This window comes from Dipodomys ordii, unplaced genomic scaffold (genome assembly GCF_000151885.1).
Source record: "Dipodomys ordii isolate 6190 unplaced genomic scaffold, Dord_2.0 Scaffold38, whole genome shotgun sequence".
Taxonomy (NCBI): domain Eukaryota; kingdom Metazoa; phylum Chordata; class Mammalia; order Rodentia; family Heteromyidae; genus Dipodomys; species Dipodomys ordii.
The window spans coordinates 11,410,669-11,435,456 of record NW_012267254.1 but is presented as its reverse complement, the minus strand read 5'-3'; the positions used below and the strand labels follow the sequence as shown (position 1 = coordinate 11,435,456).

At 37.4% G+C, this 24,788-nt stretch overlaps 1 protein-coding gene across 3 annotated transcripts in view; it reads left to right on the top strand.

Annotated features, from left to right (window-relative positions):
- The window catches only part of Gria3 (glutamate receptor, ionotropic, AMPA 3), a 286,749-nt gene that overhangs the window by 147,622 nt on the left and 114,339 nt on the right, over positions 1-24,788 (top strand). For all 3 annotated transcript variants that reach the window (XM_013018079.1, XM_013018080.1, XM_013018081.1), the window contains exon 5: positions 24,556-24,609. In XM_013018079.1, the coding sequence (XP_012873533.1) occupies positions 24,556-24,609 (54 nt within the window). The remainder of the gene's footprint in view (positions 1-24,555; positions 24,610-24,788) is intronic.

The following is a 24,788-nucleotide window of genomic DNA, read 5'->3' as shown; positions in this document are numbered from 1 at the left end:
GATGCTGGAGAGGATGTGGGCAAAAATGCATCCTACTTCATTGTTGGTGGGACTGCAAACTTGTTCGGCCACTCTGGAAAGCAGTATGGAGGTTCCTCAAAAGAACCCACATAGAGCTCCCCTAGAATCCAGCAACCTCCTTCTAAGTATTTACCCAAATGATCACAAACAAGGCCATACTAAAGCTACCAGCACAACTATGTTTATCGCAGCATTATTCACCATAGCTAACATATGGAGCCAACAGATGCCCATATATATATAAATTCTATATTCTATGCTTCTATCAGAAAGAATGACATCACCCCATTTGTTAGAAAATGGAAAGACTTGGAAAAAATCATATTAAGTGAAGTAAGCTATTCCCAAAGAAATTTAAGTCCCATGGTTTCACTTACTTGCAATAATTAGTATACATACAGGAAAATCTTATCAAATGAGCTGAAAGGCTCAAAAGCTATGTACATATGTCCATATAAGATTATGCCAAGTGAAATGAACCCCAAGATATGAACACAAGAGGTTTGTCTTTGTTGTTTTTAATGTACTATGTGTTTTCTTTTATTTCCTTTGTATAATTATTCCTCTTATAGTATATCCCCTGTTGTCACTGTATTTGATTTTTGTACCCTGCATCTTGTATATACATTTGTCTAATCTGGGGAGGGGAAGGGGAATAACAGAACACTGAAAGAAGGACACAGGATGACCCATTGAAACAATGACACCCACAGAACAGTATATTGGAAAAGAACTTTACAACTTGGGGCTAGGGAGAGGGGGTAGAGTGGAGAAGTGGGGGAGGTGGGGGAGGGAAGGGATAGTGGAATAACAACAAGGGAAGGGGTAATAATGATCAACAAGTAATGTACTCATTGCCTTACTTAGATGTACAGCATCTTTGCAATAAAATAAAATTTAAAAAAATAAAAAATAATACATTGTAAGACATGAGCATCCTGAGAAAGCCTGAAGTGGCTTCATTTGTACAACAAGCATTTCACAGATTTTTTTCCATTTGCTGAGAGGCCATATTCTATTACAACATGGAATTAAAATATATCTCTTAAATAATTCCTTTGTTGAATATCTCTTTAGGAACACACAGGCTCATGTATGGTGCCCAAACAGTTCAAGTATGAAAATGCCTCCATAATAATTAGAATAAGCATTTCTATTTTTAAATTTTGTGTGTTTTTTTAATTTTTTTATTATAAAGATACTGTACAGAGGAGTTACAGTTACATGAGCAAGGTAATGAATAAATTTCTTATGGAGCATTGTTACCCCCTCCTTTGTTTTTCCTCTACTATCCCATCTCTCCCACCTCCCCAACTCCTCCCCCCTCCCCTAAGTTGTAAAGTTCATTTTCAAGAGTCTTGTACATCTCATTGTTACAATGGGCCAACCTGTATCCCTGTTTCAGCATTTTATTATTTCCCTTCCCCTCCCCAAATCTCAAATATGTGCTTCATTTTCTTTCTGGATGTTTCAATTTCTGAGTAAGGGTTAGAGGAGCCAAAATTTGCAGATTATCTTTCCTGAGGGAGAAACCCATCACTTAAATTCCTTGACTGGAGTAATTTTGAAGAAATGAGGTGAAGAGGGCACGGGAGCCAAGAACGTGGGAGGTTTTGAGATTGCTCACAGTCATTCAGATGTAGATCAGGATGGAAGTTATGGCTCAACTCAACTCAAAGCTTGGGCTTGGAATTTCATGTCTCAGAATCTCAGTGTCCCCAGGAGAGAATTGTAACAAGGTTGTTATCAGATGGAGGCCTGAGACAGAAAATGGAGGTCACCAATATAAAAGCAGTGGTGGCATTTCTTCACACTTGAGGTTTGGTGTGGGCCATGCTCAAATTTCATGGGAGAAATATATAGAAGGAAGATCAGAACCTGCCTCACCACAGTGATAACTTGTGACAACTCAGGCTGAATGAAACCAAATGAAGCACCAATTTGAGAAGAAATTCGTATTTCTGAACAGCCAAAGTAACTTAGGAGAGGTTGTGCTTAGACTTGGAGAACCCAGTGAACTGCATAGCAGATAGTGTCCCTAGTACTTTATTAATCTGACTCATTATTTGGAAGTAAAATTCCAGAAAAAAAATACCGACACCTTGTTACAATTATTCCAAATAAATAATGAATGATTGAGTATTAAAAAATAAAAGAGGAAGTGGCATTGTGGCTCAAAGTGGCAGAGCGCTAGTCTTTACACTCAGGGACCACACCAGGCCTCATCAACCACAGGACTGGCACATGTACACACACACACACACACACACACACACACACACACACACACACACGTAAATAAATAAATGCCAGCTTATTCCTGGGGAGATGGTTTTCTTACACTTTTGAGTTGTTTTCAGTGTCCATATAGCTCTTCAGTCACCTATAATTGTTTTTATTACTGAAGCAAGGGTTTGTTTGTTTTTGCATTATTGCATAGACATGCCCTTCCATTTTGTTTAATATTTGAGAAATAAGTTAGCCAGATGATATGATTGGGATAAATTATAGGTTTAGAGGGACAGGGATAAAGAAGGAATTTACTAAGATAGTCCCTGCTTTGTATACTCACAGCTATAACTTACCCTGAGGTATTATGTCTAGCCAGGTTCTCTACATGTAGAACTCCATTGATATTCTAGGAACCTGTTTTCAGAGATAAGAGTTAAACCTTCTTCTATCACCACATAGTAGTAGTTTTATACATCACAATTAGGTATGTATCCTTGACATTCAAATTTTATGATGAGCTGAAAAGTAAACAAGAGACAGAACAGATATAATGAAACTACCTTGATCCTGAGCAGGATGGAATTTCTTTGCCAGCCTATGTATACTAGTGTACTATGTGCAAAGTCTTCCAGAATCTTCAGAATACAAAGACAGATAATTTGTCATCTCTTGCTTGGATTTCAGAGGGCAATCTCTCATCACATTCACATGAAACAAACAACAACCATTCAGAATGAGACTTCCTTGAGAGGATGAGTAATTACCTAGCTACCTAAGAAATCACTGCATATTCAAGAGGTAACTCATGAAAAAGGCAAATAGGATCAGACTTCTAAAATGAGCACTGAAATTTATATGAAAAATGTCCCACATACTATACAGCCAACTCACAGTACTATACTAGGTATTATTGGGAGAAACAAAAATTCTTTTTTTATATCCTTATCAATATTAAGTTGAAAGCACCTTCTTAACAAGCACAGGTTAATAGAAACTTGATACATAAGTATAGTAGATTGAAAATATTAGAAAATCCTAGAGCTTATATTTGCATGTGAAGGAATTACAAAATATAAGGCCAAAGTGTTTCTAGTGCCTAAAATTTCTATCTTCTTCCAGTCCCATATTTAGCGGAAGTAGCCCCATTCTTCATTGCTTTTCTTGCCCCTCAATATGTACACAAAAATATCTATTATCCTTTACTCTTGGTATGTCTTTCTGGGTTGTACACTTTATTTTTACATATCCAACCATTCTAGTTTTCTCTCTGCAAACTGGATGTCTCACTAACTCTTTTCAGGGTTGCTTTTGTTACCTAATGGATCATAGTACCAGAGGCTCTTCCTTAGCCTATTGCAGGATGATTTGATGCTATTAATTAACATTATTAGATTTTCAGAGTAAATGTTTGGGAGTATACATGCATCCTAAAGCTACAGAACAGTAATGCCAAAGCACAACCTATAGTTAGACTTGATAATGATGCTCTCTATAATTGGGTTAAAACTAATGACTCCAAGACCCTAAGATTGTGAAACTCTTCAACATGTTAGGTGACTTAGACACTCACTGGCTGACTGAAATAAACTTTCTACCTAAAATACAAAGATAATTTATCCTAACAGTAGCAGATATTAGTATTCTATTTTTAGGTACTTTATCTTTGGCTTAATCAAAAAAAAAAAAAAGATGGCCTGATTCTCTGACCATACATCACACTAGACTGACTAAACTGGCTTTGTGAATATTTAGAAGCAAATTCCCTATGGGAATATAAGAAGAAAAAAACACATTCAAGATTATTATTTTGAAACAGCAAATCTTGTTTATTTTGGATGATAGAAACTGTGGTCTCAAAACAGGAAATGTTCCTACAAAATCATAGTTGCTTCTTCTCGTTAAAAAATTAAGATACCTCATTATTTGCTTGATTATTTTCTATGAGGCTTGGAGGGTTTATTTTTTAAAATAAACACAAATTCAAATTACTTTTATTAGGGAAGAACTTCAGGGCTTCTAATGAAAACTCTCAAGGGTTGAGAATCCTAGAAGCTTAGAGGTTGTACACTTGTGTTTTATACTCAAGATATATGACTTCAAAAAGATAGTATCTCTACACTTTCATTTCCTAAACCCTAAAACAAATGTGTTAAATATGACTGTCCCTTCCTCTTCTAATGGGCTATGGTTCCCAGTTTTGTATAAAACAAGGTAGGCAAGTCAATTCAAGAAATATTGATTGAAGCCAGATGCTGGTAGACTCACCAGCTAGTAATTCTAGTTACTCAAGAGGCTGAGATCTGAGGATCACAGTTCAAAGCCAGCTGGAGCAGCAAAGTCTGTGAGATTCTTATCTACTATTAACTACCAGGAAACCAGAAGTGAAGCTGTGGCTCAAAGCGGCAAAGCACTGGCCTTGAGCAAAAAGAGCTCAAGGACAACATCCCGGCCCTGAGTTTAAGCCTCACAACCAACCAAAACAGGAAGAAATATTGATTGATTCTAGATGTTGGCTCACAGGTCTGTAATGCTAGCTACTTGGGAAGCTGAAATCTGAAGGACCTTGATGAAAAACCAATCCAGTCAGAAAAGTTTACCTATAATTGATCTCCAAATAAACCAGAAAATAACCAAAATTCAAAGCTAGAGGCATGTCTCAAGTTATAAAATCCTAGCCAAGCAAATGTAAGGCCCTGAGTTCAAACCTCAGTACTGGTAGATATAGTTAGAGATAAGCATTCATGATACAGATAGCTATATAGAGAGAGAACATAGGGAGTATATCTCAACAGTAGTATGCACTGGGCACTCATGAGGACCTGAGTGCCATCTCCAGCAATTTAATAAAAGAGAGTATGAGAAAGAGAAAGATTGATAGGCTCTCAATCTATTTTGTTATACCCAGTGCTAAATATGATAGAAGGAAAAGAACACATCTTCCCTGATAAAGAAACTTGCACTATAATAGGGGGATATGACAATATAATAATTCTGGAAGGAATATGATAACTATCTTAAAATGTGCAAAGCAATTTCCCTGTACCTCAGATTTCCAGCCCAGTGACCACCATTAAATATATTTTTCTCAAGGAGATTCTTGAAAGTCTCAACATCAGTTAGCTTTGATGAGAATTGGAGACAGATGAAGGAAAGATCAAGATGATATGCCCTAAGGCCAGGACCCAGCCAGGAAGTTTATCATTTTCCTCTATCTTTCGAGTACAGAACAAGAAATGTCCCCATTAATAGGAGTTTCTGGTTGATCAAAGCTGTGCCACATATGTATATATAAATATCACATTAGCCCTTCTGGAAAATGCCTAGGGAAAATTCTTATTAATTAAAGGCTTCTGGTAGTTAGATTCTGATTAATTGAGATCTGTTGGTTTATAACAAACCTATAATAAATTCTTCATTATGTCCACATCCACTACTGTATTTCTGCTTAGATGCCCTGTGTATAATATAGTGAAATTTTATTAAATCAAGACCATTTTCCCCACCCATTAATTCTAGAATCTTAGGATTAAGGTTTGTACCTCATCAAAAAAAAAACTCTGAAAATCTGAACAAATTTGAGGGAAAACATATATCTGATGTGTGTATGTGTATATATGTAAGTATGTATGTATATACTTATATATACATGTATAGAGATACAATTATTGACTCATTAGCTATATTTTAAATAATCTTCTAGATTAGGAAATTTCCCTAGATAAAGATCAATAAAATGTAGCATTTAAAAGTTTGTCATATAGCTGCATGATTACAGCAATCCTATTATAACAGATGTCATAATATACAGTTTTATGAGGGCTCCCACAACTATATCTAATAACATCAGCAAAAAAATATTGTTCAAGCTCAATTGCCACAGGAAACTTATGTTTACAATAACTAAGCCCTTGTGCTCTCTTAGAGAAAGGAATCAAATCAATGTAAAAGAGCAGTAAAAGAAATAATGTGTGGGGCTGAGCCACCTTCCCAGCCCCACACATGCCTCAGGCATGCAAGGCAAGCGCTCTACCACTGAGCCACCTTCCCAGCCCTATATATGCATATTTATCTATAGCTTCTTTTCAGGATACAGGGGCAGCTTTAGGCTTGGGTATGAAGCCTTTGCTTACCTTAGACAACCTTACATGGGCCTTGCATGCATAAGGCACTGCGTTCAATTCCTCGCACCACATAAGCAAAAAGAAAAAAGCTGGAAGTGGCGCTGTGGATCAAGTGGTAGAGCATTAGCCTTGAGCTGAAGAGCTGAGGGACAGTGCCCAGGCCCAGAGTTCAGGCCCCATGACCAGATCCCCCCCCCCAAAAAAAAAAGAAATAATGTGTGTCAACTCAACTTCTTTACCATAGTAGCACTGAAGGGCAAAGATCACTGATAGACACATCCAAATGTCTGGACTTAGATGAGACTGAATGTGAGAAATAGCTCTGTAATAGCTGATGACATTGTTTTCAAGCAATTACCTGGCCCATTAGTACCATCTTTGTTGGAACAGCTTTACTTCAGTCCATATTTGACAGGGTCAAACCATCTTTGCCCAAAGGTCATAATGAACTGACAAGTGAGAGGCACCATTCATTGGGCCAGGGTTAAGGCTGTGGAGTTTGGTGACAATTGGTGTCATACCTCCAAGGCTGGATTTAATCGAAAGTGATTAGTAGATAGATTCCAATATCATATGTCCAACCTGTTTTTGAAAAATAAATACAGCTACCAAATAGCCTCATATATATATATATATATATATATATATATATATATACATACCACAACCATTCAACCCTGACCAAATGTCTCATGAAAGAATAACATTCTAGGTCAAAGACTAGAAAAGTAGCTACGTTCTTGTTCAAGATCATTGCCTGAACTTATACAGCCAGCTCAGCTTTCATCATGTTAACAACTTCAACCATAAAGTATAAAAATCCTTTCCTTCCTTCCATGGATGACATTAGGATGAATCAGATCATTTCTCTAAGGCATTCTAAGATCCTCAGTAAGGTCAAGTCTACATATACAAGGCATTATAATTAGAATCACTGCATTCTATTTCTTTAGGAGGAGAAAATGAGAGAAGGAACTTGTGGTCAGTGAGCCTGAGAACTCAGAAACATTTAAGTATTTAAAACCTGAGGGAACTTGACTTGTTATAGTGAGAGCAAAGTTAAGGTAAACTTATTCTCTCAGCCAGTAAGTGTGGTTAGGAATGCTTCCAGGATATTAGAAAGCTTCCTGTGTGTCTCTGGCAATATGATGCTACTTTACCATGGTCATTACAGAGATTTAGATTTCTGAGTGCTATGAAGACAGTGGTAATTGTGTTGATTTAATTATGGCTTTGTAGGCCAAAAAGTCTTGCCTTATAGAGTAGCATTAACTGGTCACACAAAAAAGGTAATATACTCATACCAAGAGTTTAGACTTGAACTGCACTCATACATTTAATTGTTTCAATCATGCAAATCTTAGTTCTATGTATATCTGGATTATTATTGGGTACTTGGAGAAGACAGGTACAGGTAAGTTCAGAATTATAGAAAATAATCCTACTGGGCTGGGAAGGTGGCTCAGTAGTAGAGTGCTTGCTTTGCATGCATGAGGCCCTGGGTTCAATTCCTCAGCACCACATAAGCAAAAAGAAAAAAGCCAGAAGTGGCGCTGTGGCTCCAGTGGTAGAGCGCTAGCCTTGAGTTGAAGAGCTGAGGGACAGCGCCCAGGCCCAGAGTTCAGGCTCCATGATCAGACCCCCCAAAAAATAAAATAATCCTACTAATTTTAAAAAAGGGGATACTAGAAAAGTAAATGTGAAATGATTTACAAATCAAAACCTGGAGGTAAGGCCAACTCATGGACATACTTCCTTTCAGGGGGCAAAAGAAAAAAAAAAGAAAAAGAAAACAAAACAAAAAACAGTGTGACCTTAATACTATTGTGCATTGCCTTAAGAGATGAGATCCAATGACATTGAAGCAATGGTGTATTAGAAAGGCTTCTTAATAGCCACTCTTAAATGCTTTGCCATCATTGCTATCTCTTCAACAATTCTAAGAGTCCTTTGTATTTTTCTTGACCTATTTCAGACTACTACTTGTGCTTAACTTGAGAACTTCTTACTTAATAAATTGCTCCTCCCTCTTCCCTGGCCAGTATAAAATCAATTGTCACTTGACAAACTGCTTTGTTGCAGCTTTCCCAAAGGTGCAAAAGAAAGTAACACATCGTATTTTATACACATTAACTTAATTTCAGTCTCTCTCACTCAAGCACAACATGATCCTTCAAACTCTGACCCAAGCCCCTTCACAATTTAGTGTCCATGGCAACCACCACCAAGCTGCTCAGAGCGAGCTGCAAGGAGTGACAGGAAAGCACACCTCCCAGCAGAGCCATTAGCTCTTCTGCATTAGTCACATCAATAACAGGTGGCATCATGCCTATCCCTGGATCCTCAGGCATTTTCTTCCACCAGAGAGGAGGAATGTTTTTCCTGCCTCTTACCCACAGAGAGTTGAATATGGTTACTTCTCATACTTAACCTGTTGAAGATACAGTACTGAGTTTATGTTATAGGGATTAGTAGGAGCAAAAGATTTGTTAGAGATTACTTCCTCATGGTATATTTCCTGCAATGACTCTCTGAAACAGGTCACTGCAGCCTGCGCTACAACATCCTGATTGCTAAGCTGTAAGAGATCCTTAAAAGTAGACAGTGATCTTGAAACTTTCCAAAGACAAGTATAAAATCCTCCATGTGTTCTTTTATGGTCCTCACCACTCAGTGACCTGCAATTCATCCTCTTATCCTTCTTAGCCCATGTCAAGAACACAACCATGACAATCTCATACCATCATATATTTTCAAAGAAAATGAGTCCCAAGTACTGGAGAATTTGTGATCCAACAGAAAAATAGTGTAAAAAGTAAAATTTAAATTTAAAAAGGGAAATAATATGGTTTCTCCAAATATTTTCAGCATGTAAACTCTCAGTGTGAGTTCTAAATTATTTGTTTTTTTTTCAAAGCTTAGCTGATGGTGATGAATTTCCCTTTACTGTACTCTAGAGGGAGATAGGGATGGTTCAATGGAATGGTTCTGTCTACAGTCTTATTACATCATAGCCCAACATAGTTAATAGAGACTTTGCACAAAGAGAACTAGCTCATACTCAGTTCTTTATGGTAACTGAAAAGGACCCATTATTCATGTATTCTCTTCATAGACTCTACATAAATAGGAAGAACATGTAAAGTGGGAGACACAAGTGAATGGCTTCATCTTCTTAGCTTCATGAAAAAAGAAACAGAAGGCCATTATGCACAATCCTTTCCCATAGATCTACTGAAATGTGAGGAGAGGGTTTCAAGTTCTCCTTAAAAGCAAGACAACATTCCTATTCATTCTGCCTCTGTAGTCCTGGAAAACGACTAGTAATAAGTTTAAAGCAAAGTGAAAAACAAATAAGGCTTGGTTTCAGCCATCAAGGAGCTCATGGTTTAGTAGGGAAGCCACCTAATAAACAGATGATCACAATCTCGTGTGATAAGTAAAGTAACAAAAGGGGTACACAAATGTGGTAAAAGCATGACTAGCTCCGACTGACAGTGATCTGCGAGGACTTCCCCGCATGGGCAGATGAAAGATGTCCTCAAGGATCCATTAAAATTCATGGTTTGGAGAGAAAGGGATGGAAATTGAAATTTCCCCAGGTAGGACAATCCTCACGTACTTTTCAGGGTAAATGCTAATGTTAGCAGATGAAAAGTTAAAACTGACCCATGTCATAAGGCAGAATGGTACAAACTTGATGCACTAAGAACATGAGCTATATTAACCAGAACTCAACCTGATTTTTCATTATGACCTTTAGAAACCAGCATTTTCTAGCAGCCAATACAATACCCTGGTATTTGAAATAAGATTTTTCTTATGTATTTTACTGCCCCTTCATCTTACAATTTTGAGTTGCTGAGAGAAGTAGGAGCATACATCATGGCCTCACAAATCATGAGTCAAAAGAGCAAGGACAATCCCCCAGGCTCCATTTCCCATCCTCTTTGTGCCACATTTCCAAGATTATGCCAATACATATACAAAACAGACAACTATGCATGGGTTCACTGGAATAGGCCACCTGTCTTCAACCCCATACTACTTCCCACCCAACCACATTGAACTAGTGTTTAGACGAACACAGTCTGCTCACTTGAAAGCATATCACACCAGAAAGACAACATGTGAAAGGAATATTGCTTCCCATCCTTCTCCCCTATTCCCAGTGTTCCTTCCTTTCTCATCATTCATAAACACTACTTACAAGGCAAACACTGAGAAGAAACCTTCCTTTGAGGACTGAGAGGCTAATTGGTTTGGGCTAACGGAAAGATGAGAGGTAGAGATAATTTAGGAATCCACAGAAAGAAACCATCACAAGATAAGGTACATGAGAGCAAGGTTTTTCTCTTTTGTTCACTGCTGTTAAGTAGCTTTAAAGCCAGTAACAACTCAATCAACATGTGTTAAAAAATAAGTAAATAAGCTTTTTAAATGGAGAGGGAGTTGTCCTGACATCCATCATTTGGGGAATAATTCCTAGTCCTATATGCATTGTGCACTACAATTTTACTTACAGATGCACAACAGGAACTCTCTAGACCTGTAGAATTGACTATTAGAGCTATAACTTAAAATTTTACCAAATTTTAGCAAAGGATTTTGTCTTCTCTGCTGCTCTCTTCCATGTATGGGTGTTTCCCAGTGATGACTTTTTCTAGGGGAGCAGGACTTTTTATTCCTTGCTCATTGTGACCTCTAGCTCTTTTTAGCAAAAGCCCAAGCCTTTACATGGAAATGCCACTGTGGGAAATACGACTTTCATTGTACCCTTGCCTTGTATAAGAAGAAAGAATACAAATTCTGGTTTAACCTAAACTCCTTTAATGAGTTTTGGCTAGAACTGAAGGATAAATTCTTATGATTACTGTCAGTAGGCATACGCTATAAATCTATTTTAGATGCTGATATTCTGTTAAAGGAGTTCAAATAGGCATCCAAATATGATTCCACTTAAAAAGTAGAAGCAGAGCTAGGTTCTGGTAACCACTAAGTAGTAATCCTAGCTACTAAGGAAGCCTATGTTCAAATGATTGTGGTCTGAAGCCAGCCCACAGAGAAAAGTCCTAGAGACTCCATTTCCAAAATATTCAGCAAAAATCTAGGCTGCAAGTGTGGTTCCAATGTTAGAACACCAGCCAAGCAAGCAAGTAGGGTGAGTGTGAGGTCTGAGTTCAAACACAAGTGCAGGCAAACACAAACAAAAAACATGGAACTAAGAAAGTAACGAAGTTTCAAATCTATTATGTGCATCCCAGATTCTTGTTTTTCCAAGATTTTAGACTAGGTTATGGGTTGTTTTGGGGAGGGGTTGTTTGTTTGCTTGTTTTTACTTACTGCACTGTTATAAATCTACTAATTCTTTCTGATTACTTTTAGCTTGAGGGGCTTGGGAGATACCATTAATCTAAAGTCACAAATGGGAAAACTAAGCATTTATTTTTAAAAAATAAATGGGAATAAAGCCACTGTGTTCTCCCTGTGATTTACTCTGAGCTCATGGTATCACAATGCTATTCCAGTGTACACATTCAAGTTTAAGGTTTATATTATATGAATGGAGATGTATCTGCTTTCATAATATTAATGTTAAATTTGTGCACTCTCTGACTTCCTCTCAATGGCTAAAATCACGTTCAGCTCTATAAGTATACCTCCTAAGAAATAAGAACACTATATGCCACTGCACAGAAGTGGTGAAATATACTTTCCCCTCTCATCCTTTCCCTGTTGGAGAGGGATAGTTCAGCAGGGACCTGATTTATGGCAGAGTGTACAAAAAAACTTTTACAGGCAGAAAAGGTCAAAAGCTATGTACATATGACCATATATAATAATTGTATGCTCTTCCCCCATGGTATAATCCCTGTTTTCACTGTATTTGATTCCGGTGCCCTGAATCTTGTATATACACTTTTCTAATTTGGGGAAGGGAATGGAAAAAACAAAATGTTTAACCAGGGATACAGGTTGACCCATTGTATCAATGAGATGTACAAGACACTATGTTGAAAATGAACTTTACAAACTGTGGGGGGAGGGAGGGAGGAGTAGGGGAGGTGGGAAAGGCAGGGATGGTGGGGAAAACAAAGCAGCAGGTAACAATGCTCAATAAGAAATGTACTCATTACCTTATTCATATAACTGTAACTTCTCTATACACTATTTTTACAATTAAAAATGTATTTTCAAAAAACTTTCACAGGCCACAACTTTTACCCTATACTCTGAAATCAAAACATTTTGATTGCAAAACTTTTCAAAGCTTTCACAAAGTTATCTCCTTTAGTCCTCTGAAATAGGTTGGACTAATTGTGGTTTGTTTTTCCCTAGAAGAAATTTAAATAACTTGCCTAAGATCATAAGGTTAAGAGTGCTGAATTCTAGTACTTATTTCCACACCTAAATGGATGCATTTGGAAAGGCAGTAATGGAACTCTTGTTATACAAAATTAACTATGCCCTTCTTCAATCAGCTCCCATGCTGTCCAAAATTATGGCTAATAACCTTTACTTCGGGATTGGGCATTTCTCTTGCCCCTTCCTCAGTTTGTTTCATGAAAGAACAATTAAGATCCATCTGGGACTAATTATAGTGATTCTTGAATTTGAACTTAGAGCCATTACCCAATTGAGGTCACTTATTTTAAATTAACTTGCCTGGTCAGAATACAGGTTTGGTTATCTTCAGAGCCCAGTGCAGAGAGCCACTGGCTCACTCAGACTTTAATTAACTAGCTAAATAACCTGCATTGTGACAAGCTGCCTATGATTTGATGGAGGCATTCATTTGCATTCAGACAAAGATCAAAATACATTGTCAAAGCTTCAGGGACTAAGTCCTAGAAACCTTCACACAGTCTCTTGTTGAAGGCTGTGAGCCACTTCCCTTTGGTTCCCTCTAATTATTTTTCCTGTGCTTTTGTTCTGATTATCCAACATTCATCACAAGTACAGTTGTGATTAAACAATGACAACTTATGTCACACACCGATATGGAAACGAAAATTGGAGTCATGATCATATGAACCAAGTACAAAGCTGTGCAAAATAATTAGAAGAAACCAAACAGAGATTCCCAGGATGCCCAGCAACAAAGGAGACTTTCCTAAGATTCAGGCCACAATTACTCTCCAGTTAGGTAATCATACATAATAACAGTAAGTACTGAGTCTTTGTTGAATTGAACTCATGGTAGGAGCTGATCATCCCACAATACCATCAGTTCTTATTATTCTAACTAACGATTAGTGACTTGAGGCAGTCAAATCTGATTTTGATTTCATGTCTCATTACTTTCTGCCTGTGGGGCTTACAACAAATTTCCAAACTTCTCTGTACCTTGATTTCTTAACCAAAAAGATAAAATTATTAATGGCCTACCTTAAAGGGCAGTGGTAAGGCTTCAAAGAAATGCAAGAGGTTTTCTATTGTACTACTTTCAGTTCTTTTTTCTTTCATTTTTCTTTGATTTATTCCCTTCTGACATTTTTTATGATTTCTGTACCCTTTGTCTTGTATATGTTTATCTGATTTGGAAAGGGGAAGGGAAAGCACAGAAACAGTAGGAAAAAGGGTGAACCAATTCAGCAGTGAAACCTACTAGATACTATGTTGGAAATGAACTATACAACTTGGTTGGGGGGAAGGAGGTCAGGAAGTGAAAAACTGGGAGAGAATAAGGGAGGAAGTGACACTGTTGAAATGGAATTTTACTCATTACCTGACTTATGTAACTATAACCCCTCTGTATATCACCTTTACAATAATTTTTAATATCATTTAATAGAGTACCTTCTATACAGTAAGTAGTCAGTAAAGGTTAACCTGTGTTTATTTTGTTATATCCCACCATAAGTCCTTTGTCTAGGGCATCTTCCTACCTGGACTCTTTTTGCCTTTCTTCATGCCAACAACTGTTCCACTATCATTCAAATCTAGTCTAAACAATAACTCCTTCCTCTCTAATAGAGAGATTATTGTACATTTGAGCTTGTTCTGTCCCCACCTCTTCAGCACATTTTTCTACATTTTTCTTATTTTATATGGAACTATCTCTTTTTTTGTCATTTGTGGGGCTTGAACTCTGGGCCTGGGCACTGTCCCTCAGCTGTGCAGCTCAAGGCAAGCACTCTGCCACTTGAGCCACAGCGCCACTTCCAGCTTTTTGTGGTTTATTAGAAATAAGAGACTTTCCTGCCTGGGCTGGCTTTGAACCATGATCCTCAGATCTCAGCCTCCTGAGTAGCTAGGATTACAGGAATGAGCTACCAGCACCTGGCCTGGAACTATCTTTTATTGGCTTACTAAAATTTTTGGATTTTTCTCCAGGGTTTTGTATCTTTTAATACCTTCATACAAGAAACATTTAGTGGGGCTGGGAAGGTGGCTCAGTGGTAGAGCGCTTGCCTTACATGCATGAGGCCCTGGGTTCAATTCCTCAGCACCACATAAGCAAAAAGAAAAAAGCCAGAAGTGGCGCTGTGGCTCAAGTGGTAGAGCGCTAGCCTTGAGCTGAAGAGCTGAGGGACAGCACCCAGGCCCAGAGTTCAGGCCCCACGACTGGACCCCCCCCAAAAAAGAAACATTTAGTGATGACTACCACACCGCTATATGTTGAAGCTATATTCTACAGAGAACATGAACCAAGATAAAGGGAAGGATATTGATTAAATCTCCTTATATCATAGTTGCATTATTGGAAATTTGATTCAAGAATTAATACAATATAGCAAATGCTGTTGGTGCTTTATCCATATCTCCTTGACACTAGGCTTGCATGTGTTCTTTTCCACATGAAGTTTTTTCATACTGAGAGTGTGGCAATCCAGAAGCATTGGGTAGGAAGTAGTACTTCTGAGGGCATTACCAGCCAATAGTGAATGGGAGTTGAAAGTCAAAGACCTCAGCTTTTAGGGCCTTCCAGCTGGTGTTTTCCCCACCATTCTCAGAGGTCTCCAGAATTAATCTGCTTGAATATACCTACATTGGCTTCTTCCTCTTCACTGATTTCCACATTCCTCAACCAGTGCTTCCTATCAGTTCTCAAATCTTTGACTGTGAACCCACCTCTGTGAGAGCCCTTTTTAAAACAATAATCTTTCAAATTCCTCCTTTGCCTTGTTTCCCAGGAATCTGAGAGTATCATCATGCTCCCTGCTGCTTGCCCAGGGATTCTCATGAGAACTCATGTATGCACAAATGTCTCTTACTAAACCATTTCATGAAAACTCCATCATTGTGGGTCCTGATTTTAGCTTCACAATGTACGAAAAAAAGAAAAAAAACACAAGATTGCCACAAAGAAAGAAAGAGAAGAGAGAGAGGGTGGGAGAGGGAGGGAGGGAGGGAAGGAGGAAGGGAGGGAGAGAGAAGGAAGGAAGGAAGGAAGGAAGGAAGGAAGGAAGGGGGAGGGAGGGAGGGAGGGAAAGAAGGAGGGAGGGAAAGGGAGGGGGAGAGAGATTGAGAGATTGAGATTGGCACTGGTGGCTCAACCTTGCAATCCAAGATTCTCAGGAGGGTGAGATCCCTTCAAAGTCAGCCAGGGCAAGAAAGTCGAGAGACTCATCAGCCCAAGGGCCAGTGCTCTATCGGCAGTCCAATGAGGAGCTTCGGAGCTCCAGCGGGACTCAGGAGGCAGAGTCTAGCAGGCTATTCCTTTTCTAGTCAGCCATACTCAGGATCCCCCTCAGCTGCGGTGAGGCCTTTAATATATGCCCTTCCATTTAGTATCTGGCTATTTATAGTCCCTCTAACTTAGCTTGTCTCATCAATCATTTCAACCACATTGTCTTAGGGAGCCAGCCCTGACTACCATCCTACCAAATACTTATAGTTGCCTCAAATAAAAATCTCCTCTAGGGTGTAAGCACTGAAAAACAGCAAGACTCTCCTAAAATCAAGAGGAATAGCCTCTACAATATATCTCTCTCCATTTTCAAAATAGCATTCTCTTTAAGCTACCTATTTGTCAGGTTCCCACTTAAAAAAGCTACAGGGAAAAAAATCTTTAGATCTTTGGTTGAAGACAAAGTACTTTCTATCTATAGCAGGTTATTAGTTAATCATTCTCTCCTCAAATGTGCTTTGCTCATATTTCTATTCTCCCACTGGATTATAATTTTCTGATAACTTTGCTTAAATGGGTAACCATTTAAGTATGAGGTCCTCCAGAAGAGGAACCATTATTCTGCAACTTCTGTCTCCACATGGTGTAGCCCCAGAATTGGCACAGTGTGGGCATTCAGCTAACATTCATTAAAAGAAGAATGAATGAATGAAATGTGACTTATACAGACAGCCCTTCCATTCGCTAGCAAGTTCAATCCATATTCTCCCTGGGTCCATTGCTATACTGGAAAATTGGGTTTGGGCAATTGAAAAGGTGTTTATAGGTTGATTTACGTGTTAATATTCCTCCCATTGCTGATTTCAGCTACCAATGGTTTAATAACTAGCCAGTGATTCCTACATAGTTAAGAAATGGCTTTTAGGTGCTTCCTGAGTTGGATGAAAAACAGTGGTTCCGCCTAAGGTGCTTTAACCGAGCGCATGTCATGGTGCTCACAAGGTTAGAGGAACTGGCCAAATAAATGCCAATGGAGATAAATGCCAAATGCAAATAACAGGAATGAAAGACCAAACCAAATATTTGTGAATTAGGAGAATTCTATGTTTTTTGCTTCCATAAACTGAGCTTGGGTTATTTGTTATCAATTTGCAAATTGAGATCCACTTAAATAACATGGCTCCCAAATGTAGAAGAAACCTGCCAAATAAGCAATTATCCCGAAAAATCAAAGACCCAAAAACACATTAGGTTTCTGAGAGGTATTTATTTTTATTTGAAAATGTAAATATGATCATTCACTTCAGCAATCAAAAGATCTCACAGATTAGAGCCAAATACAGAGAACATTACACAAATAGAAAATGTATTTGCAGGAGTCAGTTCAGGAGTTCACAGGGAAACAATACTCTCCTCTATATCCTCATAGATTTCTTTCTCTTCCTTCCCTGCTTGGAGATGCCATCATTTTGACCTAGACCTCAGTTTCTAACATTCTACTCTGCCATTCATACTTCAATTTTGTACATAATATTGGAACTAGTAAGTAATGGCAAAACTGAGTCCATAACTATTCACAGCTCATACTAATACACTTCCTTTAATAAATGTTATTTGAAGCTTTAAGATAACATATGTAATGGATTTAATACCCTTGCAAATTTAAATAACACAAGGTATCATTTCAGGTATGATGCTAGAAGTTAGTCATCCTAATAAACATGCAAAGTGAAAAGATGTGACTCCTGAGCCATCAAGAAAGTCCTGCTTTGTACCACTCATCTTCAGGTAGTTGTGGCTAGAAATTAGACATTTGTCAGTCCTGGGCTTGAACTCAAGGGACTGGGCATTGTCCCTGAGCTCTTTTGCTAAAGGCTAGTGCTCTACCACTTTGAGCCACAGTGCCACTTCTGGTTCTTTGGTGGGTAATTAGAGGTAAGAGTCTCACAGGGACTTTCCTGCCCAGGCTGCCTTTGAACTTTCTTCGTCAGTTCTCAGCCTCCTGAGTAGCTAGAATTATAGATATGAGCCACCAGCACTTTGGTGAAATACCACATATTTTATGTAACTATGAAACCATATGCCATATATTGCCATTCCATTTTCATAGTATTTTATTATCTTTAAATCCATTCCACTTTTTTAATGCAATTAATGAATCCACTGAAACTCCCAAGCATGTTACTCAGTACAAATACAGGCTGTCCAGTAGGTCTTTTTCAGGAATTCACTATTATAATGGTTTGAGTCTAAGTGATTATGTAAACTCTATCATTAAACCTTTGTTTTAAATGTTCAGTTTGCTAATTTAGAATAAGATTATAAGTAATAAATTACTACTATAGGCATAGATATAAGACTAAAAGTAGTTAATAGTAAATTTCATAAAAAGCTTATATCTAAAGCACTGTCATTTAAAATTTACTGTCTCACTGGGCACCAATGGCTCACACCTGTAATCCTAACTACTCAGGAGGCTTAGATTTGAGGATGGTGTTTCAAAGCCACCTTGGGCAAAGTCTGTAAGATTCTTATATCCAATAAACCTACCCAAAATAAGCCAGAAGTGGAGCTGTGGCTTTAGTGGTAAGGCACTAAATTTGAGCAAAGTAAAAGGTCAGGGATAGTGCCCAGGCACTGAGTTCAAGCCGCAGGAGAGGTACAAATAAAGTTTACTGTCTAAAGTTCATCACTACGCCAAGGAGACAGTCAGGCAAATTGCAGAGAAGTAATTACTCACACCATCACATTGAAGAGACATTTCCTTCTGCTGTACTATTCACTATTGCTGTACTATTCTGTACTAATCACCTCCAACCTCTGAAAAAAACTACAGTAATTCCAAATACATAAAAAGATACAGTACTTGTAAATGCATTGTAGCTCAGTGTAACATCATTTTTTATTAGCACATTTTACAGGAAATTGTAAGATGGTCTGAGTAGTTAAAGTGATTGCTATTAGCCCTGTATCCAAGGAATCTAGATGATAAATTTGCAATGAAGGCTTCCTGACTGGGGCAGTACATGTAAACTGCCTTAGGAAATGATTTTATAAGTCTCCATAGTTGCACTCATATCCAGTCCTTAGCATCATTTGCTGCCCTCTCCAAAGTGTGTCCTTCATTTTGGTTCCTTAGAATGCTCAAGAACCATCGGTAGTTATGGGAATACTCTTAAGGTATAAGCCATAAACAAATTAACCTTCTAACAGGACAGAGAAACAGGATCTCTATTCGATTCCCTAAAGAAACAACTGTTTTAAGAGTGTATGCATAAACTGCTTTGTTAAATGGTAACTCCTTTGTACAACTAAAGATAATTTTTAAATATTCATGAAAAAAAGATAATTTTCCACTACCTTAGTGACATGCTAGTGGGTTTTCAATATGCTTAGATGAATGTATTTTATTTTCATACAACTGTATTTATTATTATTATTTCATGGCTGTTGTTACTTTAGACATGGCTGCTGTACATTAAAGAAGCTAGTATAAGGGAATTAGGGAAATGATAGTATTGTAATATGCAGGAAAGGCATAACTCAATAAGCGTTTATGGGGTAGAATTTGACAAATCCTATTTTAAGGTTGAGATGATGAGGTATACCCACTATGCATTTAAATGGTACCTTATCACTAAGAGCAAGGATAATACATCCCTTTAACTACAATATTTCCAAGTATAAATAGGTCATTTATTGCCTTTTCTTTATTGTCTTTTACCTTGCCTACCATTTATTATTAATTCTTCCATGTATTCTATTTAGTCATGGTGACTGCAATATTCAAGTCTAGAAAGTAAAACTTTCCAAACCATGTTCTTTTTTTTCTTTTTTGCTTGTCATGGGCCTTGAACTTAGGGCTTGGGCATTGTCCCTGAGCTTCTCTATGCTCAAGGCTAGAGCTCTACCTCTTGAGCCACAGCACCACTTCAGCTTTTTCTGTTTATGTAGTACTGAGGAATTGAACTCAGGGCTTCATGCATGCTAGGCAAGCACTTTACCATTAAGCCACATTCCCAGCCCAAACCATATTCTTTTTAAAATATTTTTTTTCTAATCCTCTCATCCTAGCATCTTATTCAGTGCTTATTCAATTACCTTCTCTCTGCAGACAGATCCCTGTAAACAGCATAAACACTGATGAGATTCCTTGGTTATAATTCGATTTTTCTCCTGTATGAAAAGCTTTGCTATTTCTTTGTCTGCAGCATTCCCATCCCTACTGCCTTTAAGCTGAGTTTGGTATAGGTGATTGGTTCTTCTCTGTCTTACTAATTCAACACATTTATCCAAGTTAGAAATACTGTCATTAAGTCATAGAAGAGTATGTGTGTGCAGATTGATTACTAGAATGTCTTCTGATATGTATTTGCTAGGACTCAAGCAATTTAGTTACTTGGAGTCTTTATAACACTTTAGATCATATCACAAATTCTTTTGGAAAGTATGTGACATGTTCTAAGGCTAATTTGTATATTATACCATTGATTCAACAACTTGTATATAGCATGCCTTAGGATAACGTTATCTTTTCCTTTTCATCTGAAGAGATAGGAAAGCTGCTCAGGAGGCTGAGATCTGAGGATCACACTTCAAAGCCAGCACACAAGTCTTCGTGAGACTCTTATCTCCATTTAACCACTGTAAAACTGGAAGTGGCACTGTGGCTCAGTGGTACAGCACTAGCCTTGAACAAAAAGAACTCCCAGACAGCTCCCAGGCCCTGAGTTCAGGCCCCATGATCAACAAAAAATAGAATATGCTACAATTGCTTTCTCTTAAAGAGATGATAATACACATACAGTAACACAGAACACCCTGGTGAATTTAAAACAGAAATATCACCCACCCACCTTTTCCCCCATCTCCTCAAATGTTCACAGGGTGCCAAAATCAAAGAGAAACAAAGTAAGGTGAACATCAAGGCATGCTCTGTACTCAACGCAAGATCAATCTTTATACATAGATTCTTTTCTGGCAGTGATGTAGAAAATCCAAACATGGAGATACTTAGGTCTGCAAATAACCTAATCTGCATACCAGATGGATCTAAGGAAAGAAAAAACATACACACTTCTTCACACACTTTTTTCCCCTAAAATGTGAGCATAGAAAAACAGATGCTTTTGCCTCCCAACGGATCTGTGGGCCTCTCCCAAGTAGTCTTGTGGAGCAATTTCATTTCACATTTCTAAAATTATGAAATGTCTAGATTAAACATTAAATCAAGAAATGGCCTCTTACACAGAAAACCTACTGAATAATTTATAAATTATTTTTAACTACTCAGTGATACCCAAGTCTTAATTTCACAAAGAAGTGCATAAGGGGGCTCAGTAAAAGGAAATCTCCCCTAAGTGGGTAGACTATAATTCACTAGCTTCCTTGACAATCATCTGCATTGGCTCATTGTGTTCATATGTAACCGCTCTTTCTTCTATGAAGAAATTTTTGCTCACTGAATGAGTATTGTGGCTTTTTTTGAGATGCTATATATGGAGATAAAAATAAGTTTCCTTAAAACAGTGAATTTTATCAATATTTCACACATTTCCCTTTATTACTTTCATCATATTTGCCATCAGGGCAAGCCATCTATCATCTCCGACAAATCTTACAAAAGCAAAGTTAGTACAGAAGATGGATTGGGAACTTTGAATTTCTTCTTCAGATTTACTGTCAACTGTAAAAAAACAGCTTTTTATATTTCAACTTCTGAAATGAATTCAGAAAAGCTTTATAATTACTGTAAAAAGCAAAGTTGAATATTCTCTTGGTTACCAGACTTCTTAAATAGCTGAGGGGACAACGTATGTCTTGTTCATCGTTCACACATGAAAAGAATAAAGACTTAGGACTAACTGAACAAGAACCACTTCTGCAACTACATAGTTTTTTTGTGTAGTACATTACATATAACCATCCCATATGACTCTGTTTCCACAAGCCCAGGCCCAAAAAATATTTTAAAGGTGGTAGGATACCAAGAACAAACCATGACACTTTTTACTTAGCTCACATTAGTAGAATCACAGTTGCTTGGCATAAGTAAGATTTCAACAGAATTGAAGTTCATTCTCTTCATATATATATATATATATATATATATATATATATATATATGGCTCATATTTTAAAATAATAGAAAACAGATCTCTTGTGCTCTCTTTGTCTCTGTCTCTGTCTCTGTCTCTCTCTCTCTCTCTCTTGCATAAACACACACATACGCACACACACACACACACAAAACACAACTCTGACATTACATGATTGATTCTAAGGAAACCATGTTAAGGATTAGATTCAAATTTATTATTTGTCTGGCTCAGCTTAAACTTGCTCTCTTCCATGTGTCCCTCCCTGTGCATGCCTTAGACATCTTGTCATTCTCTTTCCCAAGAACTTAGAGCAATTATTATCATTTAGTAGCTATCACATCACTGTAAAGTTGAAAAGCATAAGTTAACTCACGGTATGTTATGGACCACCTGTACTTAGAAGCCATGTAGTACACCATACTGCACATAATTGTACCAGGACACGTAACCATACCCACTGCAGTTACCAAAAGATGTGGATGCTCAAGTTATTTATATAAAATAGTATTTAAATAAAATCTACACATATATTTTAAAGTGCACACTTTAAATAATCTCTATATTATAATATTTTATGTAGTAAAATGTTATAAATGTTATAAAATGTTATATCTAGGGGAATAATGTTAAGAATAAAAGGTTGTACATGATCTGTACAAACACTTTTTTCAAATATTTTCAGCCTAGGGTTGGTTAAATCTGTGAATGCATAACACAGAGATATGGAGGTTCTGCCTAAATTATTGAAGTATTTCCAAAGGAAGAAAGATCCAGCTTCTAATTCCAGCATTACCACTTCCTAGTTATGTGGTCTTGGACAAATAATTTAAACTCTCCTTGAGCTAATATTCTTTATCCATAAAATAAGATTGTTAAGTTAACTTAGGAATTATGCATGGCATAGGCAGTAAAATGAGGGTAGTTGTATTCATTACTATTACAGCTTTTCATATAAAGTTCTGATTTGATATGTATGCAATTCTGTCTTTCTGATTTTTAAGCCATTTGACAGCTGCATTTAGAAAAGAATTCATCATGAAGCTTAAGCTTAACAACTCCTTATTTGCATGGCATGTCTCCAAGGCCCTGTTTCAAATATTGTATTCATAATTTTGTGTCCTATTTTCCATAAGAAGAGCCCCAAAAGTTATATTAGCTTCAGACAAGTACAAAACTTAGTCATGTCTTTAAATTCTTTTTTTTGTTTTGTTGGTCGTGGGGCTTGAACTCTGGGCCTGAGCACTGTCCCTCAGCAATTCAGCTCAAGGCTAGTGCTCTACCACTTGAGCCACAGTACCACTTCCAGTTTTCTAGTGGCTTATTGGAGATAAGAGTTTCACAGTCTTTCCTGCCTGGCCTGGCTTTGAACCAGAATCCTCAGATCTCAGCCTCCTGAGTAGCTAAGATTACAGGCATGAGCCACTGATGCCCAGCTATGCCTTTAAATTCTATGTTATTAATCTCCTCAAATAAAATATTTTGTAAAATCTTTAATAAAAGTGTTTGTGCAATTTTCTTATGAGAACATAAACTTACATCAGGTATTTACTCAAAACTGTTTGCCAGTATATTTGGCTGGAAAATATTTAGCCCACTTTCATATTTTGATATAATAAAAATGTACTTTGAAAAATCTAAGGCTTATTATTAATCACAGTGTTGCTCATGAAAATTATGATAATGATAATGAACCTCAGGGAATGTTTCTCATCCTTAGAACAACTGACAATTTTTTGTGAGGCAATTATTGGTAGTGAGGATTGCCCTTTGCATCGGATGATGTCTACCAGCATTCATGGCCTCAATACATTAGATACTAGTAGTACTCCTCCCAGTTTTGACAAGTAAAAATGTCTCTAGATATTTAGGGATTTTTTTCCTCTCTAGGTATTGTCAAATGTTCCCTGAGGGAAACTGCCTTTGATGGGCCTAAGGTATTGTGATCAGCACAAAAAGTTATACTGATGGTCTCAAAGTCTTTTCCATTAAGACAGAAAAAGGAAAGTTAACATTTAGGTTTTCAATAAGCAAAAGTAACCTCAGTTAACCTGAAAATCCCATTAACCCCATTCTTTGAGAGTTATATTCCCTAAGCATTCCAGATAACAAAAAATGTACTGTACATTCTATTTTCTAATTTGCATGCAAAGTTCAGCTCATTTTCCATCTCAATAGCTAAATACAGAAATCCAGTTCACTGGTGGGGGGGCTATCAGCTTCATTGCCTCTGCCATCTATTTTAAGTGACAATGATGCTACTGACCTGGAAGTTTGGAGTTTTTTCCCCTTGTGTTCACACTAACTTTGATACAGTGAATATTTTTTCTGTTTTATCAGAAAGGAAAATGCACATAGAAGAAGCCAGATCCAACTGTTATTTTACTGTATAGAAAATACATCTTGCGTTGTTGACAATTTAAAGACATTATTAGTTCTAGCCATGCCACTGATTGTGCAATTGAAAATGTACCTCTTGAATAAGCAATGCTTCTCTTTTCTTTTTCAGGTTGTGATCCTGGGGAAACATTCGAGAGGGTATCACTACATGCTTGCTAACCTGGTAAGAAAAAGCAGTGTTAAAGTATGTGTAGACAATATATTCTGTTTAGATTGTGTCATCTATAATCATCTAAGCAGGAAAAACATGAAGTACTTAATGTATTCAGTACACGCTTGAAGAAATGTGTTTAGAAAATATCCAAACCTGAATGCAGTAGTCTCATTTTCAATTATGCTCTT